Source organism: Podarcis raffonei, chromosome 10 (genome assembly GCF_027172205.1).
Source record: "Podarcis raffonei isolate rPodRaf1 chromosome 10, rPodRaf1.pri, whole genome shotgun sequence".
Lineage (NCBI taxonomy): Eukaryota > Metazoa > Chordata > Lepidosauria > Squamata > Lacertidae > Podarcis > Podarcis raffonei.
This window is the reverse complement of record NC_070611.1, coordinates 51,093,783-51,120,285: the sequence shown is the minus strand read 5'-3', so window position 1 is coordinate 51,120,285 and position 26,503 is coordinate 51,093,783. Positions and strand designations below refer to the sequence as shown.

Below are 26,503 nucleotides of genomic sequence, written 5' to 3'. Positions count from 1 at the left end.
TAAGGTAGAAGCTGAGGAGGACTAAAGGATTGGACGGCGCCCGCAGAGGCACAAACTTCGTTCACCTTTCGCGAACCAACCAGTGGCTTTCTTCTTTTTTCCCCCTACCTCCTTTGCAGCGCCGCCTAGTGTCCAAAACGGGACAGCGCGTTGAATTAAGCTGGTTGTGGAAGGGAACGCGCTTGGTGTGGGTCAAATATCAAAAGAAGGGAATATCATCAGAGCAGCCAAGGCTGCAGTTCTTAACCCTGCTTTCCTGGTGAGCAAGCCCCACTTGATTCAGTAGGGCTCGCTTCTGAGTAGACACGGTTAGGGCTGCGCTGTAGCACATTTTTTTTAAAGGCATGAGATGTTTACTGCAAAAGACTAACCATGGAAATTGTTGAGGAATGGACAAAACCTTCTGATGCTTTATTGTGGGTATATTCTGCAACATACTGTATTCTTGACACAACTGTAGTATGTTAGTGGTATGTTTATTCTGCTTAGTAATGCAGGGTGGATTTGATTTAAATCAAATCAATTTAAATCACGATTTAAATCACTAGTCTTGGTTTAAATCTTTTTTTTCCCCAGGAAAAAAATTATTGCTGGTATAATCTTAATATTTACAACCAGATGAAGGTTTCATTTTTGAATAATAAATTTTCAGAGTAGTTTTTTACAATTGTATCAAAAATTACTGATTTGATTATACTACTAGAAATTCATAGACAGATAATTATGAAATTATTGTGAGGTTTAATAAGTTAACTGTTTATATTTGGACTTTTCTGCTGTACTTTATTGGAAGGAGAAAAATAATCATTAGTAACAATTTAAACAATTTATTTAACAAACAATTAACATTATAGTATACTTATCCATGTTTGTTAACTGATGTGGTTAAACATTTCTTTTTAAAAAAACTTGGGAGTTAAACAAATCCTTATTTCCTGATGAATAGCCTTTGGACTGTAATGCAACTTAAATAGAAAACTATCTTTAGAAAGATTTTTCCTCCAAAAGCATTTTATTTTAAAAATCCAATTTAAATTTTTAAAATTCTGATTTTTAAAAAATCATTTATTTGTATCCACTCTGTAGTTTTCTGATCCTTCTCCAATGCTCCCCCCTTATTGCTGTCCAGAGGGGCTATAATGCACAACATGGAAGACATAGCCTATATGGATCAAAGTATTATGCAGGCATGAAGTTTTGAATACTAAGATGACCCTACTTTTTCAATAACTATAATGCTAAAGTGGGCGTATTGGGGGGAGGGAGCTCCATGGGCATTAAAGGCAGGTTCCAAGAGATTAGGACAAGTGTCCCATTACAAACAACACCTGGTGATGCCTTAGAGAACCCACAACTTGACCAATAGTCAATAGTCAAGAAGAGGCTCTTATTACTTTGAATACCGAATCATTTAGGTCTCAACACCGTCCCTGCAGAGGGCATTAAGACAGACATTTGTATAATTTTTAAATTTGTTTTTATTCTGAAAAAGTACAATACAAAATTGCATATAAAATTGTGTGTAAAAGATCAATACGTAACAGTATACTGACATTCTAAGAAACCTCTCTCTCATTCCTTCAATTACTTAGTAATGAATGTAATATCTACAGCATCATTGAATCAATTCCCAATTCACTCTTGATGAATTCACTCTTGAACTGTGTTCAAACTATTTAATATATGATGTAATATAATTTTCATGATTTTTAAAACTTCCCTGTAAAGTGAATAGTTATTAGGTGTTCCCACAAAATCCCAAACAACTAAACTTTACCAGGTTTCCAAGTTTCTTTCAAACATTCAGTTAATGTAATTCTGGCCATTGTAAATATATGTAACACCTGTTTCTGGCATGCCCATGGAAAACATTGTTTAATATAGTTCAGCAGACAAATGAAGACACACTAGTATGGTATCTGTTTGTAAAAGATAGTGCCAATTACCATATACCATAAGCTTACTACAATATTTTGGGACATTCCCACCACATAATAGAAATGTCCTTTAGCCTTCTTACCAAATGCAATGTCTACCATCCCTTTTTACCTACTATGCTATTCTTCCATAATATCCAATGTCACTGTGTGGCCATCTTTAGAGTTTTCTTTACAGTTCCTTGCAACTGAAAGGGATGGTCTCCTGCTGAGTACCTGTATTGCAACTTTCTGAACTCCCTAAGAAGTGTGCATTGAGTTACACGCAGAAGGGAATATCCTACCATGAGGCTTCCCTTGCAACACTCTTCTTGGTTATATATAGGAATCAGAAAACAGTCCTGGCTTCCTACATCCGGACTGGGGCTGCTGCCATCTTCCAGCAGTGCAGTTAGGAAGGCTCCCACCATCTGCTTTGCATGCAGAAGGTTCAATGACTGACATCTCTAGGCTGGGCTGGGAATGTCCTCTGTCTGACACCCTGGAGAGCCTCTGACAGTACTGAGCTAGATGAGCCAAGTATATGGCAACTTCCTATGTTCCTTGTCTGCATTCCTTTCTGAATGGTTTGCTGGCCCATTAACAGATATTACTTCACCTATTCAATGTCTTTCAAAGGCACTTTTACACACACACACACACACACACACACACACACACACGACCACACAGAATGTTTTCAATCATTATCATTCACTTTCTTGTTACATCTTCCCTCTTGAAACAGAACAGAAGAAATTTTGAGGTTTCATGCATCTATAACGAAGAAGCCTTCAGAATCTGCTTGGTCCCCTTCCTCATCATACTCCAGGTCGGTGGAAATCAGCAAATAGCCCTGAGAATATATACAAACATTTATTTGAAGTTGCCACAAGCTGCAGCTTGCTAATGGCTAGGCCATGGCTAATATACCTTCAGAGGTATTGTGAACTAAATGTTAGACATACATTGTCATTTAACAGAAAGAGAGTAAGTACTGCTGATGTGTAACTGGCATGGATGTCAATAAAGTGGAAGCATGTTGCACAGCAGCTGTGCTTTGTAGATTGCTTTGAGAGGGAGAAAATATATTTAAAAGCCAGTTGTCAGTTGTTCAGCCATGCTGAGCCAAACAGATCAGGTGGGGTGGTAGATGTTTCCCTTCCATCTACTGCTTGCAGTCCCTTCCCTCTTGGCTACGCCTCCCCTAACTTGTATGGTCCAAGTGAAACCTAAAAGTTTGCAGGAGTCGAAAAAGACTTCTATTAAACACACAAAGGTCTATAATCCATGTTTACTTTAGCTGGGGTTACTGGTTGCTCAGAAAGTATTCTAGGGTTCTTGTGAAGATACCGTCATGAAGAAACTAAGAAATTCTCTTTAGGTTATGTGATGATCAGAGAAACAATGTAAAACAGCTAATCAACTAACGAGAGTGGAGAAGTCAAGATGTAAATATGGTGGTCATCAGAAACTGTTGATCAGGCTTTTTGCTAACAATACACTGCTTATTTGGTAATTATTATTTTTAGTGTGTATTGCTTGTTTCCTTACAGTTCATATGGATTTTAAAATACGAATTATAAACATTGACTTGTTTACACCAGGATACCAACAAATACAAAAACACAGGAAAGTGTTTGTCTTTACTCCACAATGAGTCACTTTGAAAAATGCTGGCCAACCTTTCTCTGAACTACAAAGAGTTCATTGAAATGATTGTCTCTATGTAAAACCCTTTTTTTCTTTTATTTAAAGGGACTCTCTTCAGCCTGAAGACCCTAGGACAGGCATGACCAAAGTCCGTTTCGGGGGCCTAATCTGGCCCCTGTGGCCCCTTTGGGGTTAAAAAAAAGCTCAACAACTTTGGTCAGCCCTCAGTTCATCAAATCTGGCTCTCTTTGAAAAAACTTTGGGCACCCTTGCCTTAGAATGTGAGAACACAGCAACATTCTGATGACAAGTCCCACCAGGATTCAGAACTTGCATCACATCACCCTAACCAACTCTCTCTCGGCACACAGGACAGACAGGTGTGGGCACTGCAGAATCTCACCTGGTGAACTGTAACAACAGGTTCCACAAGCATCATGCTGTCCATTTTAGAGAGAGGAAGTCCTTCCTTCAGTTTACCTTAATAAAAGAGAGACGAGATTCTAAGCGCTATTGTTTTTTAACAGCAGGCCCTGCAGTTATGATTGCAGTAATACTTTATTATTATTACCATTAGCCTTATACCCCATCCTGCCTCCAAGAAGAAGAAGAAGAAGAAGAGTTTGGATTTGATATCCCGCCTTTCACTCCCCTTCAGGAGTCTCAAAGCGGCTAACATTCTCCTTTCCCTTCCTCCCCCACAACAAACACTCTGTGAGGTGAGTGGGGCTGTGAGACTTCAGAGAAGTGTGACTGGCCCAAGGTCACCCAGCAGCGGCATGTGAAGGAGCGGAGACGCAAACCCGGTTCCCCATTACGAGACTACCACTCTTAACCACTACACCACACTGGCTCTCAAGGAGCTAAAGGTGGCATGACGTGGTTCTCCTCCATTGATTTTATCCTCACAACAACCCTGTGAGGTAGGTTAGGCTGAGAGAAAAATACTGACCCAAGGGTATTCAGTGAGCTTCATGGCTAAGTAGGGATTTGAACACTGGTTCCCCAGGTCCTAGTCCAACACTCTAACCATGCTGGCTACACAGTTTAATCCATTGCTTTCATTTAAAATCTGATCACAAGTCATATATTACTGCCGAAGCAAGGGCATTTTAAAACATCTTTATTTTATTTTGGGGTTCTTTATGTTGCTGGGAAGCAGAGCAGTACCGTTATCCTGATTTTGCACTTTATATGCCCAGTACAATTTTGTTATTCTGTAAATGCTCTAAATGCTCTATAAACCATAAATGGTTGTTAGAAATGCAATACAGACAAGAACTGCAGGAGTTATCTCTTGTCACGTAACTACATACTCATCAGAATATTACTGTATTAAGTGTACAAAGAGTCTCCAGGGCCAATGCCTCCAGTCATTAACCAGTGATAACTTTATTGCCTTACTCTGAAAGGAAATATACACCAGATCCATTGAAGGAAAGGAAAGGAAAGAAAGAATAAGCACTCCTTTATCAGCAGTTGTATGTGGACATGTTCACATGGCCTTGTAAATCCAAATTACCAGTAGTTGACAGTGTGTACTGGGTCTTTTGACAAGACAACCAGATTGACATTCTAGTGCAAAGCATTAAGCATCTTATAATCTTATTGGAGCAGTATGTTCCTTAAAGTATTTGCCATAAAGAATGTGATACCAATCACGACACGTCACGCCAAGTGACGAAAATACAAGCTCCATCGCAACTACTTCTCATTCTCCAAAAAAGATTTTCTGTAATTTCCAGAAACTAGGACCATTAAGTAACAGTGGTGATGGGGAAACAATCCAAACACAACACTTACCATTGGCTGCTGGTATTACTCCATTCCGTAAAATGTAAGACATGAAGTTCTTCAAAAGCGAAACCTGCCGTGTGAGAGAATTTGGATTTAGTGGCACAGGTTGCCTCTACACTTGAGATTTATTGTGGATTTCTCACACTTTTTGTGAAGCATCTGCTTAACATCATGAGCAAAACACCCTCTTTCCACGTTTCTCCTGTTCAGTTTCTGTTATTTTCTCCCAGTCTCTCAAAATTTGACATTTTAACACAACAAAGCAGCTGCACTGCCTAGAGATGATTGATTCAGTGGTATACAAATTGTTGAAATAATAATAATAATAATTCATCAGGTGGAAATGATTTATCACACAGCTGTTCTGGCACATATGGGACAGTAAAGACCTGTATAGACTGTACTCAAGATATTTCATTTTCTTTGGTGTCTCTCTCTCTCTCTCTCTCTCTCTCTCTCTCTCTCTCTCGGAACCAGCTCTATTGCCTTCCCATTCCGAATTGCATTGCCTTCCTATCAATTATCTTGCCCCTCTCCTCCAAAATTGCAGGCAGCAAGGAAAAGGGGGAATTCTTAACAGCAGTTCAGTTGGGGGGCACATTTAACCCTTTCTCCACACACAATAGTTCCAAGGATAGTTGATTTGCTTTCAAAAAATGCAATGATTAGGTGCTGCTATGAACATTCTGTATCTCTGAAGCACCTTCTTTTCCTCAGAGAACTCTGGACACCGTAGTTAGCCCCTCACAGAGTTAAAATTCCCAGTAACCCTCAATAAACTACAGCACCCAGAATTCTCTGAAGGACATAATGTGCTTTGAATGTGCTTTAAAGGTATAGCGTGTACTCAGCCTGAATCATCCATACAGTGGTACCTTGGGTTACAGGCGCTTCAGGTTACAGACTCTGCTAACCCAGAAATAGTACCTCAGGTTAAGAACTTTGCTTCAGGATGAGAACAGAAATTGCGCAGCAGTGGTGTGGCGGCAGCGGGAGTCCCCATTAGCTAAAGTGGTGCTTCAGGTTAAGAACAGTTTCAGGTTAAGAACAGTCCTCCAGAACGAATTAAGTACTTAACCCGAGGTACCACTGTATTTGGAAGCACTCAGAGTAAGAACAACAAAGAAAATGTTATGTCAGTTCCAGTTAGAGAACTGCTAAGAGATAATTTTACAAGGCCCACTCACACACATAATGGCCCAATATTATTTTACAGTGGTACCTCGGGTTAAGAACTTAATTTGTTCCAGAGGTCCGTTCTTAGCCTGAAACTGTTCTTAACCTGAGGTACCACTTTAGCTAATGAGGCCTCCTGCTGCCTCCGCATGATTTCTGTTCTCATCCTGAGGTAAAGTTCTTAACCCCAGGTACTATTTCTGGGTTAACTGAGTCTGTAACCTGAAGCGTCTGTAACCCGAGGTACCACTGTATTGTATTATGATGGCTGTGGGCCACCCCCTAGGAAGTTTTGTAGACTGAAGACAGCATCTAGATGTAAGAAAGAGAGAGGGGGACTGGTTTCTATGTTATGATTTTAAGTCATTTATGATGGGGATCTAATCATTAGCGCCTAAGCACTGTGCGCCTCCTGCTTTCAAAATCATGCCCTCATTCACCACACAGATCAGGCCATTTTATTTGTGCTATTGCAGGTCTTGAGTGCAGTGAATTTTGGCAAAGACAGAAAAACATAGGCAGTCTCCACAGCAAACAGCAGCTGCACACCAACAGCTCAGCCCATGGTTATGGCCGCCCTGTGGAACCATTTAAAAGCAGGAGATTTGTGATTGTGTCTACTGACACTTTTTCTTTGTCGAAAGCAGCTCTGGAACTGGTTCTGGAGGGGAGGGCTATCTTACCCTTTCCCTCTGTGCTGTTTTCCTGAACTAAATCACACATACCCCACACAATGAAGCTATTTGCCCCTTTGGGGAAAGCCTATTTTCTCCAGAAGGACAACCACGGCTTCAGGAAAGAGGTTTAGATCAGAAAAATGGCATGGACAATTCAGCTCTATCTACAAGCTGCATCTGATTTGTTCTCTTTAACTCCCCACCCTCTTTATACCTTGAAGAAGCCAACATTGGAGTGGGTCAAGGATAGGTGGAAACTGTGAAAAGAAAGTAAATATTGGGGGAAAAACATTATTTATTTGTACATATATACCCCCCCCCCAGAAGCAGCTCAAGATGGCATACTTGGATCTGCCCCTCCTCTACTCCCCCCTCACAACAACCCTGTGAGGTAGGTTAGGCTGAAAGGCTGACTGGCTCAATTCCCAAAGTTTCCTTGGAAGAAGGAATAATTGTTAAACCACTCTGGGAATTGTAGTTCTGTGAGGGGAATAGGGGTTACCTAACAAATCTCAGCACCCTTAACAAACTACAGGTGCCAGGATTTTTGGGAGGAACCATGTGATCAAGATGGATTACTCAAACACGCACAGATACAAATATTTAAAAACCACCACAATTTTAGACCCGCAACCCCACTAATTTACAATAATTCAGATGCCGTTGGACTCCAGCTCCCATCAGTCACAACCAGCATAGCCAATGGTCAAGGATGATGGGAGTAATAGTCCAGCAACATCTGCTTCTTTTTACCTGTAATAAAGCAATGCCAACATTTTAGCTGGAATAGTTTTTATTTTTACGTAATTGCTTTTAAAGAAATTACTTATTGTTTTAAATGGAGTGGCAAATTTAATTAGTGGTTTCAGCAACTCAAGAGGCCTTTGGGGGATAAAGTGGGGTTAAAAACAAAACAAAAAACCATTCAAATTTTGTTACCTGTCCAGACATAGAGAAGGTATCAGTTTCTGTTCAAATATATTCAGGCTGGCATGGGTTTTGGCATTCTGTGTGAAAGAAATGTCTCTGTTTACCACCTAGAGTATTCCTGTTGTATAGACAGGTAAAAATGCAAGGCCTTTTTGAAAGGTAAAAAAGGGAAGGTCAGTTACTCTACCTGCTTCTTCCAACTCCCCACCCCGATGTTATCTCTCTTGCTTTTCCAAGCAGAGCTCAGGTGTCTAAAAGTTTTGCAAAGCCTATCCTGAGGATGGCATTTGTACTTAGAAAGTCTGAGCACCAATTTGTACTCAGGTTTTTTGGTTTCTGCTATGATTTATGATAAGGAGCCATTAAAAGGGGAGAGCAGGAGCTTTGATTTTGCCCAACCAGGTGAGCAGAGGGAGGCGCCACACAAGTCACCTGCTTTGTTTCCCACTGTGGTGAGATGTATTGCATTTCTATTTAAATTACACACTAGTGGTCAGAATTGTAGAAACCTTATGGAAAAAGTGTGTTTCCGAGGTTTGATGGCTCATAACACCTGATTGGCTCTCTGAACACTCATGCTCATTGGCTACATTCAAATGAAGGAAAGCTACTGCATATAAGCCTAAGCAAGCTGTGCTTCCTTTTCCTAATTGTTTGGCTATAACTTTTGATAGAATACAGATAATTGAACAAACTTTGTTGCATTGCATTCTTTGTTAAATTATCTTTCCATTGTATAATTTTATGGTGTTACGGCAAAAAAAGTGGTGTTATGAGCCATCAAACCTCAGAAATACACTTTTCCCAAAAGGTTTCCACAATTTTGGCCACTAGTGTAGAAATATTTCTAAATTTGCATTGATACATGTAAGTTAACGTGTATTTTTATGCAAATTACCCCCTCCCCCTTTGTCTACTTCTTTGGTGATGCAAACCTTTTCTGGCAATGCATACCTGATGGAATAAATAAAGGTTTGAGGCTGTTTTGATTTTGCTATTTTTTTAATCAGTTAGGAGACCCAAGTCCTTGCCAGTTTACTGCAGATCACTCAGATCCTGATCAACATTCTGCACACCCCTTGCTTGTGGTGCCAATTTCTGACATTGACCCAAAATCGCAACAGGTCATGGCAGATGGGGGGGGGGCTTGAACATTATTCTGCTTCTGTGTGGCACTTACTATGCTCAAGGTGAACATGGATTGGGTGGTTGAATTCTTCAGGACTACCAACACCTCCATGGAACCAGCTATCTCCAGAACAGCACTGCCATTATGCAGTCTGATCACAGGGGCTGCCGTTGGTTTTAGATCCAGGATTACTGGGCGTGGTGTTTTGTAAGAACGCGCAATCTGTAGAAGTTTAAAAGCAACCAAGAGTTTGAGAGCAGGATTAGATTGGATTAACAGAATTACATAGCAAATAAATTCTTCGGCAGAACAGTTGCTTTGAGGCAGGCATTCTCTGTTGCAGAAGAACTCCCACAAAACATTTCCCTTAAAACAACGGTTATAGATATAAAGGTGCTTACCTTGGGGATAATGGTGCCAAAAGAATTTGTAGTTAATCTGAAGTAAGAGGAAAGCTGTGGAAAAGAGAATAAAATTAGGCTATCTAATTAGAACTTTGTGACAAGCAAGTATTATTATTATTATTATTAGCAACTATGGTACTAAATCAATTTTCTTACTAGCCTGCAGATAATAGTCATGCTTGCAAAAGGAGCTCCATTGCTGCTTTGTCCCTCCTGGCATAATGGTCTTCAATATGTGAATCAAGCACATTGTATGGCCATAACCTAATCATGGTCTGGGCTATTACTATTGTGCAGCATTTTCTGCCCCCATCCTGACAGTTTCAGACTTTCCTAGGATCAAAATACCCTCATTCAAAGGGGGAAGGTCTGGGACAACCCTGGGATAGGGATGGCATCACTTCCCTACAGTCCGGTGTGAATCCACATTTTGTTCCAGTGTGGATAAGGAGCTAGTTCCATGTGGAGTGAATTTCTTTTAAACTGATGAACATTCAATTATACGTACCCCTTACCTGCTATCAGGATAAAAATGGTAAAAGGGGAGTGAGTGGCACTGGGGTCTAAACCACTGAGCCTCTTGGGCTTGCTGATCAGGAGGTCAGCAGTTTGAATCCCCGCGACAGGGTGAGCTCCTGTTGCTCTGTCCCAGCTTCTGCCAACCAAGCATTTCAAAAGCACACTAGTGCGAGTAGATAAATGTGTAGCGCTGCGGAGGGAAGGTAAACGGCATTTCCGTGCGCTCTGGTTTCCGTCACAGTGTTCTGTTGCGCTGGAAGCGGTTTAGTCATGCTGGCCGCATGACCCGAAAAGCTGTCTGTGGACAAACTCCTGCTCCCTCGGCCTGAAGTGAGATGAGCGCTGCAACCCCATAGTCGCCTTTGACTGGACTTAACTCTCCAGGGGTCCTTTACCTTTTTTTTTTTTTAATAATATTTTTATTAAGCAATTTTTATATTAATACAAAACATACATAAACAAACAACAAACAATAACAAAACAAAAAACAGGTACCATTTCATATCCTTATTTCTTAAACCTTTCTTCCACGACTTCCTCTTACCTCCCGTTTCTGTATTCCAAATTCTTATAATTATTCAGCGAATCTTCCCTTATTTTACTATAAATTTATGTTAAACATCCTTATTCTCTTTGTCTTAACCATTACTAATAGTAACCATTTATTTTAACCCAACATCATTCTAACTGTCATTAATTTTGTAGTATTTCTTTAAATAGTCCTTGAACTTTTTCCATTCTTCTTCCGCCGCTTCTCTTCCCTGGTTTCGGATTCTGCTCGTCATTTCTGCCAAACCCATGTAGTCCATCACCTTCATCTGCCATTCTTCCAGTGTGGGTAGATCCTGTGTCTTCCAGTACTTTGCAATGAGTATTCTGGCTGCTGTTGTAGCATACATAAAAAAGGTTGTATCTGTCTTTAACACCCCCTGGCCGACAATACCCAAGAGAAAGGCCTCTGGTTTCTTGGGGAAAGTATATTTAAATACCTTTTTCAGTTCATTATAAATCATTTCCCAGAATGCCTTAATCTTCGGGCACGTCCACCAGAGGTGAAAGAATGTACCTTCCTTTTCTTTGCATTTCCAACATTTGTTATCAGGCAAATGGTATATCTTTGCAAGCTTGACTGGGGTTATGTACCACCTATAAATCATTTTCATTATATTTTCTCTTAAGGCGTTACACGCCGTAAACTTCAACCCGGTGGTCCACAACTTTTCCCAATCAGCAAACATGATGTTATGACCAATGTCCTGAGCCCATTTAATCATACTTGATTTTACCATTTCATCTTGTGTATTCCATTTCAGCAGCAGATTATACATTTTTGACAAATTCTTAGTACTGGATTCTAACAGTTCAGTCTCTAATTTTGATTTTTCCACCTGGAAGCCTATTTTACTGTCTAATTTAAACACTTCATTTATTTGATGATAATGTAACCAATCTCTCACCTTCCCTTTTAGTTTTTCAAAACTCTGCAATCTCAGTTTGTCCCCTTCCTTTTCCAAGATTTCCCAATATCTTGGCCATTTCGACTCCATATTTAGCTTTTTAACTGCCTTAGCTTCCATTGGTGATAACCATCTTGGAGTCTTATTTTCCAGCAAGTCCTTATATCTAACCCAGACATTTAATAGTGCTTTCCTGACAATATGATTTTTGAAACTTTTATGCGCTTTAACCTTGTCATACCACAAATATGCATGCCACCCAAAAATATTATTAAATCCTTCCAAATCCAAAATGTCTGTGTTTTCAAGAAGCAGCCATTCTTTTAGCCAGCAGAAAGCTGCCGCTTCATAGTACAATTTAAAGTCTGGCAGGGCAAACCCCCCTCTTTCCTTTGAATCCGTTAATATCTTAAATTTTATTCTGGGCTTCTTGCCCTGCCAGACAAATTTAGATATATCTTTCTGCCACTTCTTGAAACAGTCCATTTTGTCCATTATTTGTAATGCTTGGAACAGAAACAACATTCTTGGCAATACATTCATCTTTATAACTGCAATTCGACCTAACAAGGAAAGCTTCAAATTTGACCAGATCTCCAAATCTTTTTTCACTTCTGTCCAAGTTTTTTCATAATTGTCTTTGAATAGGTTCACGTTCTTAGCTGTCATATTCACACCCAGATATTTCACTTTTTTAACCACAGTCAACCCCGTCTCATTCTGAAACCTTTCTTTTTCAATCTGTGTTAAATTTTTCTCCAATACCTTAGTCTTTGACTTATTCAATTTAAATCCTGCCAATTGACCAAACTCTTGAATTATTTCCAAAACTCTTTTCGTGCTAGCTTCTGGCTCTACCTTTTTACCTTATCTGGATATAGGTTCTCATCACCGTAGTTAGATCTAGTTAGTCACAGACTATATACTGTAAACAGTCTTTCAAAAGACAACAGTTGGTGCCTTTGAAATACCAACTTCTACAACTTGCTCTCACCTCCTTTTCAATAGAGACATCAAAGGCCCCAGCAGCGTAATAAACGAGTGAAGCAGATTGCAAGAAATATTCTGAGATTCCTATTTGGAGCATGGAGTTATTGTCATCTGGGTTATTGAATGGTGCAGGCTTGAAGGGAGTCTCTAGGTCATTTCCCACCGGGGAGATTGTTCCCTGCAAAGAATAGCATGAATGACAAAATAATATAATAACAACAACTCTCAGACTTTGGATTTCAAAAGCTATCAGAGCATGGATCATCAGTGACCCTTGCACATAGGGGCACACTGGCTGAATCATTGCTAGCTGAAGGATTAATATAGGTCAAGCACAGGAAACCTGTGTAGCCCTCCAGGTGTTCCTGTCCCATCATCCCTCATCACTTTCTGGAGCTGACGGGAGCTGGTACCTGGGAAAGGTAATGCCATCATTGTCATTATAGGTTGCTTGTGCATGTAGGTGCTTGAAATGATAGCAATCCCAAGAGGGGACTCAATGCACAAGCATTGCTTACTGTGAGTAGTCCAGAGAGTAGTTCTTTCTGCTAACCCTCTGTACTTTGTTTCTGCTGCTGGCAGCCTTCTCTCCATCACACTCAAAGAAGTGTTTTTAAAAATAATTCTTTAACTAAAGCCATCACGCCCATTCATTCAAGAACAGAGATGTCTCAATGCAGTTCCCCCCAAAATAAAAATAAATTAAAAATAGCATCCAGTTGTGTTACCTTTATATCAAAGTTAATAGATGTGTCGGAGATCACCGGAGAGTTCACCAGCGAGTAGTCTACTTGTGCAAAAGAATCAATCTGGGCTTGGACTGTTAGAACAGGGGGCAAAACAGCCGTGATGAGATAGTGAAACAAATACCTCTATTAACTTGATAAGCAGGATCCAAAATGGTTTTGACAAGACCTTTGGAAAGTAATTTTATAAGGACTGTCTTCAAATTATATTTCCTTCCAGTGGGAAGGCACACGGTTCTTGTACGTACACAGCCCCACTAAGCTTATCGAAGCTTACTCCTAAGTGTGTGAAGGACTGCAGCCACAGCTACTCAAAGATTAGCAAATGAATAACTTTTGCTGTTATCTGTAGAATTATTATTATTATTAGACAAGAGTAATACAATCATGGGTAAGGAAGCTGAGACCCAGGGGCCAAATCTGGCCCTCCAGGCCTGTATATCTGGGCCTTGAGACTTTTTCACACCCCTTATGGCCCTGCTTTGCTCCCTCCGTAGGAGTTTTTGCCAGGATGGAATGTGTCCTTGAATTGTGATAAAGCCTGGATGAAGGCAAGAGAGACAGATAGCACACGTAGAAACTAGCTTACTGTACAAAGGTAAAATTGGCATGTGTCGCTCTGCCCATTCTGCCTCTGGCCCTGCCCACTGCTAGCATGTAGCCCCTGGAAGGTCACCTCAAGGGGAATGTGGCCTCAATCTGGAAAAAAAAGTTTCCCAACCCTGAGTTGGCTGTACAAAACACCTTACTATAGCTTTTAGAGGAGGGAAAAGCAAAGCAGAGCATGAAACTCTGAGGTCTGTCTGTGCACTGTATTTTTCACTCCATAAGACACACTTTTTTCCTCCTAAAAAGTAAGGGGCAATGTCTGTGCGTCTTATGGAGCAAGTGTGTGGTCGATCGCTGGCTCCCTATCCAGCCCGCCCCCTTGCCCAGGCCTCCATTGTTGAATATTCTGCAGACAGAGGCTGTTTGTTTCCCCAGCGACATGTGACTGGCTGATTAGATTATCTGTCTGGAAACTGTAGAAACGGCTCCCTTTCCTTTCCTAAAGAAGCTGCAGAACTGTGAGTTGAATCCCATATAAACAGGATTTTTTCCCTTTGCAAAGTAAGCTCAACAACATTGAGCTGATCCTCAAAAAAGGGGGACTTTCCCCCTTTGCAAAAGAAGCTGCACAACTGTGAGCTGATCCCCCAAAAAACGGGGCTTTCCCTGTTTCCTCCTCTAAAAATTAGGTGCGTCTTATGGAGCGAAAAATACGGCATATGTAGGTTCTAGATATCCCATATGCAGGGACATACCTTGCACTGCTGTTGAAACTGAGAGCTAGGAACATGCAGTATCTTTTAAGAGAACGTGCCGAGACCTGCTGCAACAATTGCATAAGCATGTGACCAGGGGCTTTCCTGTGCAATCTGCACTGGTCATCCATTTTTTGTGCAGACCTTAATTCGCTACTTGAATTAGTATTGCTTTTCCCCAGCACTGAAACTGTGTAATATTGTTCCTGGGGAAATGTGGTTATCACTTAAAAGCTCTAATGAAATTGGGATACCCTTTAGCTTCTTTTAAGGAGCCATGCAAGTAGCAAGGATGAAGCATGTGCAACCTACCTTTGTGTTCTCTCAGTTCTGCATTAATTTTTTCGATCTCAGAACCAATGAATGGGCAAATCTGTATAAATACATGTAGCAGTTATTGTTCTGGCCAACAGTTACTGAAGGAGTGATGGTGATGGAAGGACACTATAGTAATACTTGAAGACTTACATTCTTGCTCAGACTGTCACAGATAGGCTTTTCAAGATGATTAACAAAGTATTTGTACAGCCAGCTGGGGAGAAAATAAAAGAAATGATATTGTTACAAAATCCAGGTGCCCGCCCCTCAAGCAGTGGCCAGAGTGCATGGGGTCACAGGCACACATACAGGGTCTGTGTCCCTTTGGAGAATAGATGACACGGTGGGTGGAGACTTTGAGAAATAGGGTTTATTTACGTATTTATACCTTCAGTCTGCATGGCGGGGGTCCAGATCTTACAGCATGGCCCAAAGCATTGCAAGTAGTTCTTCCTTCCTTCTTGGCAAGATGGATTTCAAACTTTCTTCCTCTCTCTTCTTCCCAGAAGCACCTTGCCCTCCCCCAGAGCAGTTACCCTGACAACCTTCCAAATCTCCAGTCTCTGGTCACACCTGGACAAGAAGTTCTGTTGTCTTGTTGATGACCCTCAGTGGCTCTTTAATATAATGCTAACAGTCAGCCAGCCAGACTGGTTTGCGTAAGTCAGCCCAGGAATTCCCTGTCTGCCACAGCCCTGCAGTTTATGTTTTAGTCCATTCCCCAATTAATCAAAAATTCTGGCATTTATTAATTTCTAGGGTTTACCCCCAAATCTCTAACAATATTACTGTCTATCAGTTATTAAATCACTCTAGCCACTTCTTTCTTTATGGTCCATCTCTCCTCTCAAGGAATCAATATCACTTTAATGCTTCTCTTTCCAAACAGCATTGCCTTATTTCTTTTTCTGTCCCCTCCCCCTCCCTGCACCTGCCAAAAAGAAATACAAGTGGGGTGTTGTCGTTTAGTCGTATCCGACTCTTCGTGACCCCATGGACCAGAGCACACCAGACCTGAGCCCACTAGGAAGGAACAGTGGGTTATGAATTTAAATAATTAATAAATACATATTTACACTTTTCTCCTCACACCAAAGTCCCAATGAAAATAGCTGCTTCACCATTTGAGGCTGGAAAATAGGGGGGTGGGTTTTTTTGACGAATTGGCTGCCAAATGTCCTCTCGATTCCAGAAGCCTGGGAGCAGAGATGTTCTTCCACTTCCAGTTTAAGGCAGAACAGCCAAGAATGGGCTGTTGCTTTTATCATCTGCAGCTGAAAGAACCCCTAAAACAGGCACATACCTGTTTTGTTTACATATTACACTGAACACAGGTACAAGGTGAACACCCCGAAAATCCTTTTTCTACCTTACCTAGCATCTTTATCCAGTTCGATGTCAATACTGTCAACTTTTGCCTCGCAGCTTTCAATCAACAGCACTGCGTGACTTGCATTGTCCCGAGACACTGAAAAAACAGCTGCGAGCGATACACCCGAAATGAGGACTGTCAGTGTTCCAGAATTTCTGCTGACAAGAATGGAACATAATGCCTTTCAGGTGGTTAGGTTGGCCTTAGCTAGGGCCAGGGCCTTTTCAGTACTGGCCCCAACTTGGTGGAACACTGTCACAAGAGACTAGGGCCCTGCGAGACTTGACATCTTTCCGCAGGGCCTGCAAGACAGAGCTGTTCCGCCTGGCCTTTGGTTTGGACTCTTATGTTTCCCTCCCCTTATGGTTTTGACTTTTAAAATGAGGCTGCATTTTAAATTGCATTTTAACCTGTATTTTAAATTATTATTTTTCTTTTTCTTTTTCTTATTATGTTTTTACTGAAATTTTATTGGTGTTAGCTGCCCTGAGCCGGGCTCTGGCTGGGGAGGGCAGGGTATAAATAAAATTTATTATTATTATTATTATTCCCCTGCTTTCAGTAAATCCCTGTATATTTCATGTCAACAGCCCCATATCCATATCTCACCCTATCTCCAAGGAGCTCAGGGTGCCGTACACTGGGGACTGTCTCCCTTTAATCTTATTATCAGCCTATGAGAAAGGATAGGAAGTGGCTTGGCCAAAGTTTCCCAAGAAGATTCATGGCTGCAGGAATTTTAACTCACAATATTCACTCTGCCTCTGAGGGCCAAAAAACCCCCACAAGCGTTAACTGCATGGCAGCATATGCATGCTTGTTCTTATGTTCACTCATTTGTAAAATTGCAAATTTCATCTGGCAAGGAAAGGGTTAAACACTTCCTCTCCTCTCCTCTCCTCTTCCTCCACCTCAGTGGTTTCACTGCTGCTTGGGGTTTCCTGAAGCCTGCTGCCTACTTTCCTTTCCTTTATTAAAGCCCATTTTTATTTGGATTACTGCAGTTAACATCACCACCTCCAGTGCCCTGCACAACTGTACTTACAACAGCCAGGACCTTGCTCTCCAGTGTGCACTGACGGTTGCTGCAGCATCCTTGATCTCTAGGTTAATCCCAGTCCCAGGTATCAGAGACACTGATGCATTTGGGAATTCAACATCATCAAACTTTATCCTGCAAAACACAGAGACATGTTAGTTAAGGCTATGTTCCAGCAAAATCTAGGAACATAAATCTTACATGTTTGAACTGAAGGTACATCAAGGGTGGGGAACCTTTTTCAGCCTGAAGGACACATTCCCTTGCAGGCAACCTTCTGGGAGCCACATATCAATAGTTGGTGTGGCCACATTTTCCATACAGACAAGCAAAGAGACATTTAGCACCTTTCCAAGACATATTACAGTCATTAGAGAAGTGGCACAGCAGAGCCAGTGAGAGATGTGGATTAGGCAGAGGCCCCAAGGTCTGACATTTCCTGGCCCTGAGGCAAGGTAAAGGTAAAAGGACCCCTGACCATTAGGTCCAGTCGTGACCAACTCTGGGGTTGTGGCGCTCATCTCGCTTTATCGGCGGAGGGAGCTGGCGTACAGCTTCCGGGTCATGTGGCCAGCATGACTAAGCTGCTTCTGGCAAACCAGAACAGCGCACAGAAACACTATTTACCTTCCCACCGGAGCGGTACCTATGTATCTACTTGCACTTTGACATGCTTTCGAACTGCTAGGTTGGCAGGAGCTGGGACCAAGCAACAGGAGCTCACCCCGTCGTGGGGATTCGAACCGCGACCTGATCAGCAAGTCCTAGGCTCTGTGGTTTAACCCACAGCACCACCCGCATCCCTGCCCTGGGGTAGATCATGCATAATACCATCCAACATTCCCAGGGACACCCTGGGAAAGGTGGGAAGCACTCAATTTTAAATTGTTGGCTTCATTAGCGCTCCCTCTTTATAGTAAAATAACACTCTTTCTGCCCTTTTCCCCTTATGGGGTATCCAAGAGCCCATATAGAGTCCTTATGTAGGTTCCCTATTGGTAGGAGAAAATAACAGAGGCCAACCAGAGAATATTGAGAAGCAAAGCAGCTAGTAAGCCTGATCTTTATTGATCTGTTGCAATCACATGTGCAAAACTACTATTTTAATTTTCTGAATGCAGAAAAGCAATAGTTCAGCTGTGTGGAAGCAGCCTTTCTTACTCTGAAAGCATGTAGTCGACGCCACTAAATCCATATGTCTCTTGACCGCTCACATTCGCAAAGCTTTGCTCCTTTAATCTTTCCTCCAGGAAATCTATTCCAAGCTGTTTTCCTACAATGCACAGAATATATTTCACTTACTTTCTATTTGGCTGGAAAGATGCGTAGAATACAGGACAAAGAAAGCTAAGTTTTTGATGTCTGTTTTTGATGTCTGCAGATCAGTTTGGAGTGGTTGCTAGCAATTACTTCTTTCATCCAAGGTTAATATGGAGGCTTTCTCTCCCCCCCCCCCCCGCAGGATATATCTGTCCTTTGCTATGTTAAGCCAAGCGCCTGTGACTTCCAGGCTTGATTAGTGCAGCACTCTGCCCTTGAAGATGATTCAGATGCTCTCATGCTGCTGAATGCTGCTGTATATATTTTATCACACACTGAGAGTCATGCATTGTTCCCCACAAGATACAATGGCTACCAATTTACTTCTTGATCCAATTAAGGGTGCTAGTTTTAGCTTTTAAAATAGGAACTGGAGGCTTGCGGCACTCCAGACATTCCTGAACTACAACTCCTATCAGCCCCAGCCAACTGGGCAAGGGTCATGGATGATCAGGAGTGGCTCACCTGGTGGGGTGAAGCTGCAACAATAGCCTCCCAGTAACAGCAACAGTACTGCTGTTGGCCAGAAGGTTAATTTGGATGCTTTCTCCCCCCGCTGGATATATCTGCCATCTTATCCCTTCCCCTCTAGGTGAATGACAGTGTGAACGCTACAAGGAGATTATTGCTGTGGCCCTGCACCACAGGGCAATCTGCTCCTGGGCATGGGCAGCAAAACACTGGAAGGTGGGAGCAGGCTAGTTGCTCACAAAAAAGTGAGCAACTGCACATTTTGCTTTGTATCTCGGGTTCTACAAATGCCTAGGAACTTTCATGTAAAAGCTAGGAATCTGGGGGTTATGGTTCCTGCATGCACCCATGGAAGATGCCCATAGCCCTGGGAAAGACAGAAGTAGAACAACATCATCTAGAGGAACAACAGGTCCTCTAACCCTGTTTTAAAGCCTTTCATGGCCTGAGACCGTCACAGGTTAAGGATCATCTCCCCCAACCCCATGGGTCCACTTGCGGACTGAGGTTTAATCAGCAACTTTTGTTGTTCCAGGTTAGGATATTTACCAACTAGATGCCAAACTTTCTCAGTTATGACTCCCAAATTATAGAACGTTCTTCATTTAAAGAGTTACCTTTTTACTGAGCTTGGGAGAGTGAAAGGAGCCTGGAACCTGTGACCCTCCAGATGCTTTTAAACTACAACTCTCACAATCCCTGATTTGCTTGCACAAAGGTTGTGTGGAGACATCCGTTCTTTACTGAGCTCACAGCAATGAACATCTTGATTTGTCTGTGCAAATGTTACTTCTTTATTCCGTCAATCAATCATTATCCCACACCTTTAAGTATACTTCCTCATCATTTTGTCAATTGCAAAAAGTCAGTTTGTTAAACACACACACACACACACACACACACACACACACACGTTGTGTTGTGTTAACAACACAGACAACCTGGCATTGGCAAGCGAATAAACATGATTTAAAAAGCAAACAAACCATTGTGCTGATTAATGAGGGTCATTTCCTTTTTGTTCTCAAAATGTATTTAGTTCCTTCTAAATTTTTATTTTAATAACAAATAGGGGCATGGAAGAATAATAAATCTGAACCTGTATATTTCAAACTCACCATAGTCCAAACCTTTCTGTGTGATCTTCACTTTGATTCCAGGCTTAGCATCAAGCCAAGGAGTGAACAAACTCAGCAGGAACAAAAAGCCACAAACTTTCATTGTCTCCTTCTCTTATTTTAGTTTATAGAAACCTGTTAAGACACATGGGACCAAATATGGGTTGTAGATCCTATGTCAAGTGAGTACAAGATGAGCTTGAGCAATAGATGTTCCTGGTCCGTCCGTCCCGTCCCCCCCCACTGTACTCCTCCCCCAAGGTCTCTCCATAGGGAGGGTGGGGTGACCAGGCATGCATTGAGAACATGCAAGCCTGCAATGGGAGGGGGAGAATCCTCCAAACTCAGATTTCCATGTTCTTGTATGGCATTCTGTGTGTGCTGAATATAATAAGGGAGCAGAGCAGCATGGACTAGGACATTCATCCAGTGAATAGGGAATGGACCTGGGGTGAGTTAACCTTCACAATAATTATAATTAATTAATTGTATTTATATTCTTCTTGGAACAATCTACCTAAAAACTAAAAATCCTTCCTGCACTATCATCTGTGCAGAAACAAATGCTCTTAATGTCAGTGGAGCAGCTGGAGTTGGACTTGGGGCCATGGCGTGGAAGCAAGCCTCCTTTTATTCCTGTGGTCATGATGGTGCTATGATTTAGTAAAGGTACCCCTGCCCGTACGGGCCAGTCGTGTCCGACTCTAGGGTTGCGCGCTCATCTCGCTCTAGAGGCCGGGAGCCAGTGCTGTCCGAAGACACTTCCGGGTCACGTGGCCAGCGTGACTAAGCTGCACTGGCGAGCCAGCACCACGCCGCACACGGAAACGCCGTTTACCTTCCCGCTATAAAGCGGTACCTATTTATCTACTTGCACTTAGGGGTGCTTTCGAACTGCTAGGAGGGCAGGAGCTGGGACCGAACGACGGGAGCTCACCCCGCCGCGGGGATTCGAACCGCCGACCTTGCGATCAGCAAGTCCTAGGCACTGAGGTTTTACCCACAGCGCCACCCGCGTCCCCTAATGATTTAAGTGAATTTAAGTGATTTAATTTAATTTAAGTGATTTAAGCTATGATTTAAGTGAATTTAAAATACAAAACTGCACGTGCCCATAATTCCCCCCCCCATCACGTTTGGCAAACTTGTTTGCTAACATATCAGGAATGCAGAAGCATGGAATGGTGGGGGTGGAGGAGAGAGGAAGGGGAATGTTGTGCCTCATAGCATCTAACGTGGGATATGACTATGTTGTACATTGTTAAGGACCTAAATTTAGCTAGAAGCACCACTGGATATTGCAGGTATCTATAGCCACAACCGTACACACACATCATGCACAACAGTACATAGCTACATTGGCTTCCTGTCCAACTAAGTGGACAGTCTACCTTGCTAATGTGTTGCTCAGCTTCAACACACATAGGATTGCACTGTAATTGAACTCAAAGGGACTAACTCTGGGTAAACATGCTTAGGATCACATTGTATTTCCACTCAGTTCTAGTATGAAAGAATTATAATAGGTTAAATATTCATCTACATCCTATTATAAGAATTCTAAGGGACTTCCAATAGGCATGTAATGTTTTTTTTAAATCTCTCTCTCACACACAACTCCACATATACACACAAAGCACCTTTTCAGAAGATGGCGACTGTCCAGGAGTCAAGACACAACCACAGTTGGCACATCAAATTAGTCCACTTCTTCAAAGTGCTCCACAAATGTTACTTAACACTAGAAGAGTAAATTATCGACCTGTGCAAAACCATTTGGCTGTTTCATTGCCTACTGTTTTCAGAACTCAAAATTGTTTGCTTTTTGCCTGCCAGGTTAGCATCTTGTCAGACAATATTAATGATCCATTCAGTATCTCATGATGAATTGGCCTAATATTTAGAAACAAATGAGTACACATTGTGATCTGTTTGTCTCAAGAGGCATGCCTCTTTTCTGAACAGAAATAGCAGTGGTCAACTAGTGGGCAAAAAGAAAGCTATGATTTTCACAGGACTTTCCCACAGGACTTTTCAGAGAAGAAACCAACCACAAATTCACAACAGACACATACTCATATGCACACCAATTTCCTAGAAGCTGCTGAAAGGCAACAGTCTTCTAAGCTCTTGGTCACTTTTGTTCCCCAATTAAGCAAGAAGAAGTATTTCCCTTGAAATGAATAGTTATTGTCCCACAATTTCAGATATTTTCAGAAATCATTGGACCCACCCAGCTATCCACCAGCTTGTGGTGGATATAATCACCAAACCAGTTGATTGCAATTACCTCAGTTCTGTCAGGCTAAATCTTGATGGGCTGCAGACAACTCTCACTTGAACCCCAGCCGAGCGAGACACTTATAGAGCTGGACATCATTAGGGGGTCTGCAAGAAACCTTTAATTATGTTCAAGCTAAACATTAACTATCCCTTAGGACACAGAATTGATCAGATAATCAAATGACGTATATGCCAAGGATAGAAGATGACTCCTTTATTTCCATGCAAGTGGTAGATATCTTGTGGTGGCTAACTTGGACAGACTCTTCTCTATCTCACTGATACTTGCTTGTTCCTTGGAGGAAGTGTTAGATAAAACTTCTAGTAAATCAGTTTCATCGAAACCAGTGCTCTACCACTCACCTGTGACCCTCATGACTGTGCTGTAAGGAGCGACCTAAATAAATCACAACCTTATCAGAATGAAAGGTCCTTCCAGACAAAGGCTTCTGGAAGACCAATAAGCATGTTTGACTCCTACAGTGCCCAGATGGACTCTACAGACCCCTAAAATGTTTGCTGTTGGTCCAAAGGGACTAGGAGTTACAGTATATAAACCGGAGTGCCAAAGCAGCAATGGCAGCAGCAAACATTTGCACTACTTATGTTCCCCTTTCCACAATATGACACTGCCATTGTTGACAGAAGTGGTTGTCTCAGAAGATTGTAAAGAAGAGCTGAGCTCCAGATATTAAACCAGACAATTAATAATGACCAGATATAGCAGCATCTGTGAATGGCATGTGTTATAAAAGAAACAAAACAAAATGAACTAATTGGAAGGAACTGACACAATGTGCCAGTTATGTAGTCCAGTTATGCAGTCACTTCATCCTGTTGCACTTGGGCTGCAAATACTGTAGACTATAATGTTAAAGCACATTCCCCACCACCACCAAAGAATTATGGGCATGGTAGTTTGCTAAGGGCTGATAGGAATTGGAACCCTATGAGGGGTTAACTACTTTGAATGTGCTTTAAAGGTAAATTGTGTACACAGCCATAGTCCTTAGTTTTATAGTTTCTTCACCCACAATAAATGTAAATCATGAGACGGACACAGAGCATTCTTGTGTGTTTGCAACACTTCCACATACAATGGGTCCCTGATTCTGACTTCTAAGCATTACTACAATGACAAATGATAAGACAATCAGAAAGCATGTGCATTTCCTGAACGGGAACTTCCCATCATCCTGAATGTCACAATCACAGGTCACAACCTAATCCTTTGCTGAAACTTTAAAGATGGCATCTTCAGCAGAATCACGTAAGAGTTGTATCAGGTTGCTCTTGGTTAATGGGTGACAAGATAAGGGTGTGGTCTGAAGACCGAGGCTGGATCAAACAGATCAGGGTCTATGGGGCCAGAGACAGGGTTGTGATCCAAATAAGGCAAGGCCAAGGATCCATTTTCAGAGACAGCATGGTGCGGCGGGGCAAAACAAGCCGAGACATCAAGAAGCTATAGTACTTGTCGCAGCAATGAATCTCTGAAGTCAAGGCTTTGTATATGATCTTTCTACATCTTCTTCCTTTTCTGTCCCCGTACCCATATGTGTTTGTGTGTGCACATACATGTTAATGTATGCATCCCTGACAACTGAGGGCAATACTTCATGTATCAGATGAAGTGGATACTAGGACACAATTATGCCACAATAAATATATTGTTTTTAAGATGCTCCAGGAGTCTTTAGTTGATTTTGTGGCAGTATCTAACCTAGAATTTTTATCTAGCATAGAACTTTTCCCACCACATAGAAAGGAGTTGGTACCAGTGAAAGAAGTGTGTGAATAAAGTGTTGAACCTTCCCCTACCTGCACCTCATTTCCCCACAGTCTTCTCCCTCTGGCCCCATAGTTCTGCCCTGACCACCGCTGAATATGCCATTTCAGCTGGAAGAAAAGCTCACGGCAAAGGACTATGGAGATGTAAGTAATAGATTAGGGAAGGTTTCAGTGTCCCTCAAAACTATACCCAACTTGCTCTTATGAGGACAAATGGTTAGGGCTCCACCAGATTTGTTTACTGAGCATGCATCTTGAAAGGGTTACACTAAGGTAGATCCACATGATACATTTAAAGCACATCCAATGCACATTTAATGCAGTCTTCCCCCAAGACTCCTGGGAACTGTAGTTTAAGTGTGCTGGGAACTGTAGCACTGTGAGGGGAAAAGCCGAAGTTCCCAATGTACTTTGGAGAAAGCCATGTGCTTTAAATGTATGCTGTAGAATGGCCCTATGTTTCGTCATTATTGAGCATTCAGTCATATTTGTCTGTTTGTTATATGACAATGAGCATTCATTCTGATTTGCTTGTTAGCTTCTCATTTTTCAGGGCCTATCCTGTCACTTTCCTAACCATATAAAGACTGTGGCTTTAAAAAAAACTGGGATTTGTTGTGATAGGACTACAGAATGTTCTAATCCACTTTAATTGCACAAACCTAAATTTCCAGTACGTGCTTGAATTCCTCCTGCAAAAGAGTGACACCCTGAGGCACTCCCATGTCCCTCTTTCTGCACATTTGGAGTTGACCCCCACTCTTTTCATTATCTTTTTAAAATTTTAATTAAAGATTTTCTTGGTTTACAAAAGTACACGCCTTGTCTCTTTTTTCAGGTTGTACAGTCTTTCTTACAGATCAGTTACATTTGTTATGAGACATTAGTGTTGAGTACAGTATAAGGTTGGGGGGAAAGTCCCACAACAGATATGCAAGATAACTAAACAGGTATTAGAACTCACCCAATTACTGGCCCTACTGAACATTTGCCAAGATCATAATCACTCACATTATACAAAGCTTATAACTCACCTGCTCTCAGCAGCCGGAAGCCTCATAGCCAGACACTGGAGAAACCTGTCAAGAGTAAACATGGACCAATGGTACCAGATCTCCCCACCTTTTAAGGTGCAAATCTACTGCAGGCACATTTCCTTTGGCCCAGAGGTGACTCAGATGTCTTAACAAAAGATCTCTGGACATATTGTTAAAGGAGTTTACACAGCGATAGTGTATTGAGTACTTTGGGGATGGGGGGAACCAAGAGACATTTTGATTTCCATTGTGTTAGTAAGCCCCCTTGCCCCACCTGGAAGTAAACATTAAAATTTTTCTGTTCCAAGATGAGAGGATACTCATCAATAAACAGCTAAATCCCTTTGTATTGAGAAAATGTTACACGTAAATGCTAACAAACTGATGGTCTACAAACCACATTTATCAATTAAAAGAGCTGCTTGTCCATTGAAGAGGAGTTAATTCTGCTCTTTAGAGGGTTTTGATTGCTCTTATTTGCAGTGCGGGTTCAAGTCCAGGAAGCTCTCTCTCTTATGCCCCTGATGTGACTCTTGTTCTCCGGCTGGGAGAAGATATTGGGGTCATATTCACCTCTTGCCCCTTGTGGGGCTCCAACTCCTGCCTTCTGCTTCCCAATCCCCTGCCCTAGGCAGTGAGCCAGTAGAGGTTGCTGCTGTCATGAATATGTCTGTGGCTCTCCCGGTTACAGTAGCCATTGGGTCTGACCCTAGGCAATATAACATCTCCCCTTCATGGATCACTGCCTTGCCGTGGCGAAGGGGCTTGAAGAACTCAGAGAAGCTATGAACTACGCCGAGCAGGGCACGCAAGATGAACAGGTCATAGTGGAGAGTTTTGACCAAACGTGATCCACCTGGAGGAGGAACCGGCAAGCCACTCCAGTATCCTTGCCAAGAAAACTCCATGGACAAAGACAACAGGCATATAAAAGGTATGACGCTGGAAGATGAGCCCCTCAGGTCGGAAGGCATCCAACATGCTACTAGGGAAGAGTGGAGGGCAAGTACAAGTAGATCCAGAGCTGATGAAGCGGCTGGGCCAAAGCCGAAAGGA

At 41.9% G+C, this 26,503-nt stretch overlaps 1 protein-coding gene and 1 long non-coding RNA gene across 4 annotated transcripts; one reads left to right on the top strand and one right to left on the bottom strand.

Moving 5' to 3' along the window:
* The first annotated feature begins 47 nt into the window (after positions 1-47).
* Positions 48-2,968, top strand: LOC128421884 (uncharacterized). The gene is made up of 2 exons (XR_008332389.1): positions 48-259; positions 2,665-2,968. It is a non-coding gene; the product is annotated as an uncharacterized LOC128421884 (long non-coding RNA).
* On the bottom strand, positions 2,575-23,573 carry BPIFC (BPI fold containing family C). 3 transcript variants are annotated; one of them, XM_053405172.1, is made up of 16 exons: positions 22,627-23,569; positions 20,337-20,471; positions 18,589-18,700; positions 17,434-17,562; positions 16,391-16,543; positions 15,167-15,230; positions 15,011-15,071; positions 13,377-13,468; positions 12,653-12,826; positions 9,680-9,733; positions 9,330-9,500; positions 8,159-8,226; positions 7,434-7,476; positions 5,373-5,436; positions 3,973-4,049; positions 2,575-2,772 (listed from the first exon to the last, which is right to left on the bottom strand). In XM_053405172.1, exons 2-16 carry the CDS (start codon positions 20,437-20,439, stop codon positions 2,686-2,688), a joined length of 1,452 nt encoding a protein of 483 aa, XP_053261147.1. In that variant the 5' UTR covers positions 20,440-20,471; positions 22,627-23,569; the 3' UTR covers positions 2,575-2,685. The 3 variants fall into 3 exon arrangements, with proteins under 3 accessions (XP_053261147.1, XP_053261148.1, XP_053261149.1); XM_053405173.1 differs by lacking the exon at positions 22,627-23,569 and having other exon boundaries at positions 20,337-20,547; XM_053405174.1 differs by lacking the exons at positions 2,575-2,772; positions 3,973-4,049 and having other exon boundaries at positions 4,497-5,436; positions 22,627-23,573.
* Positions 23,574-26,503: the final 2,930 nt, after the last annotated feature.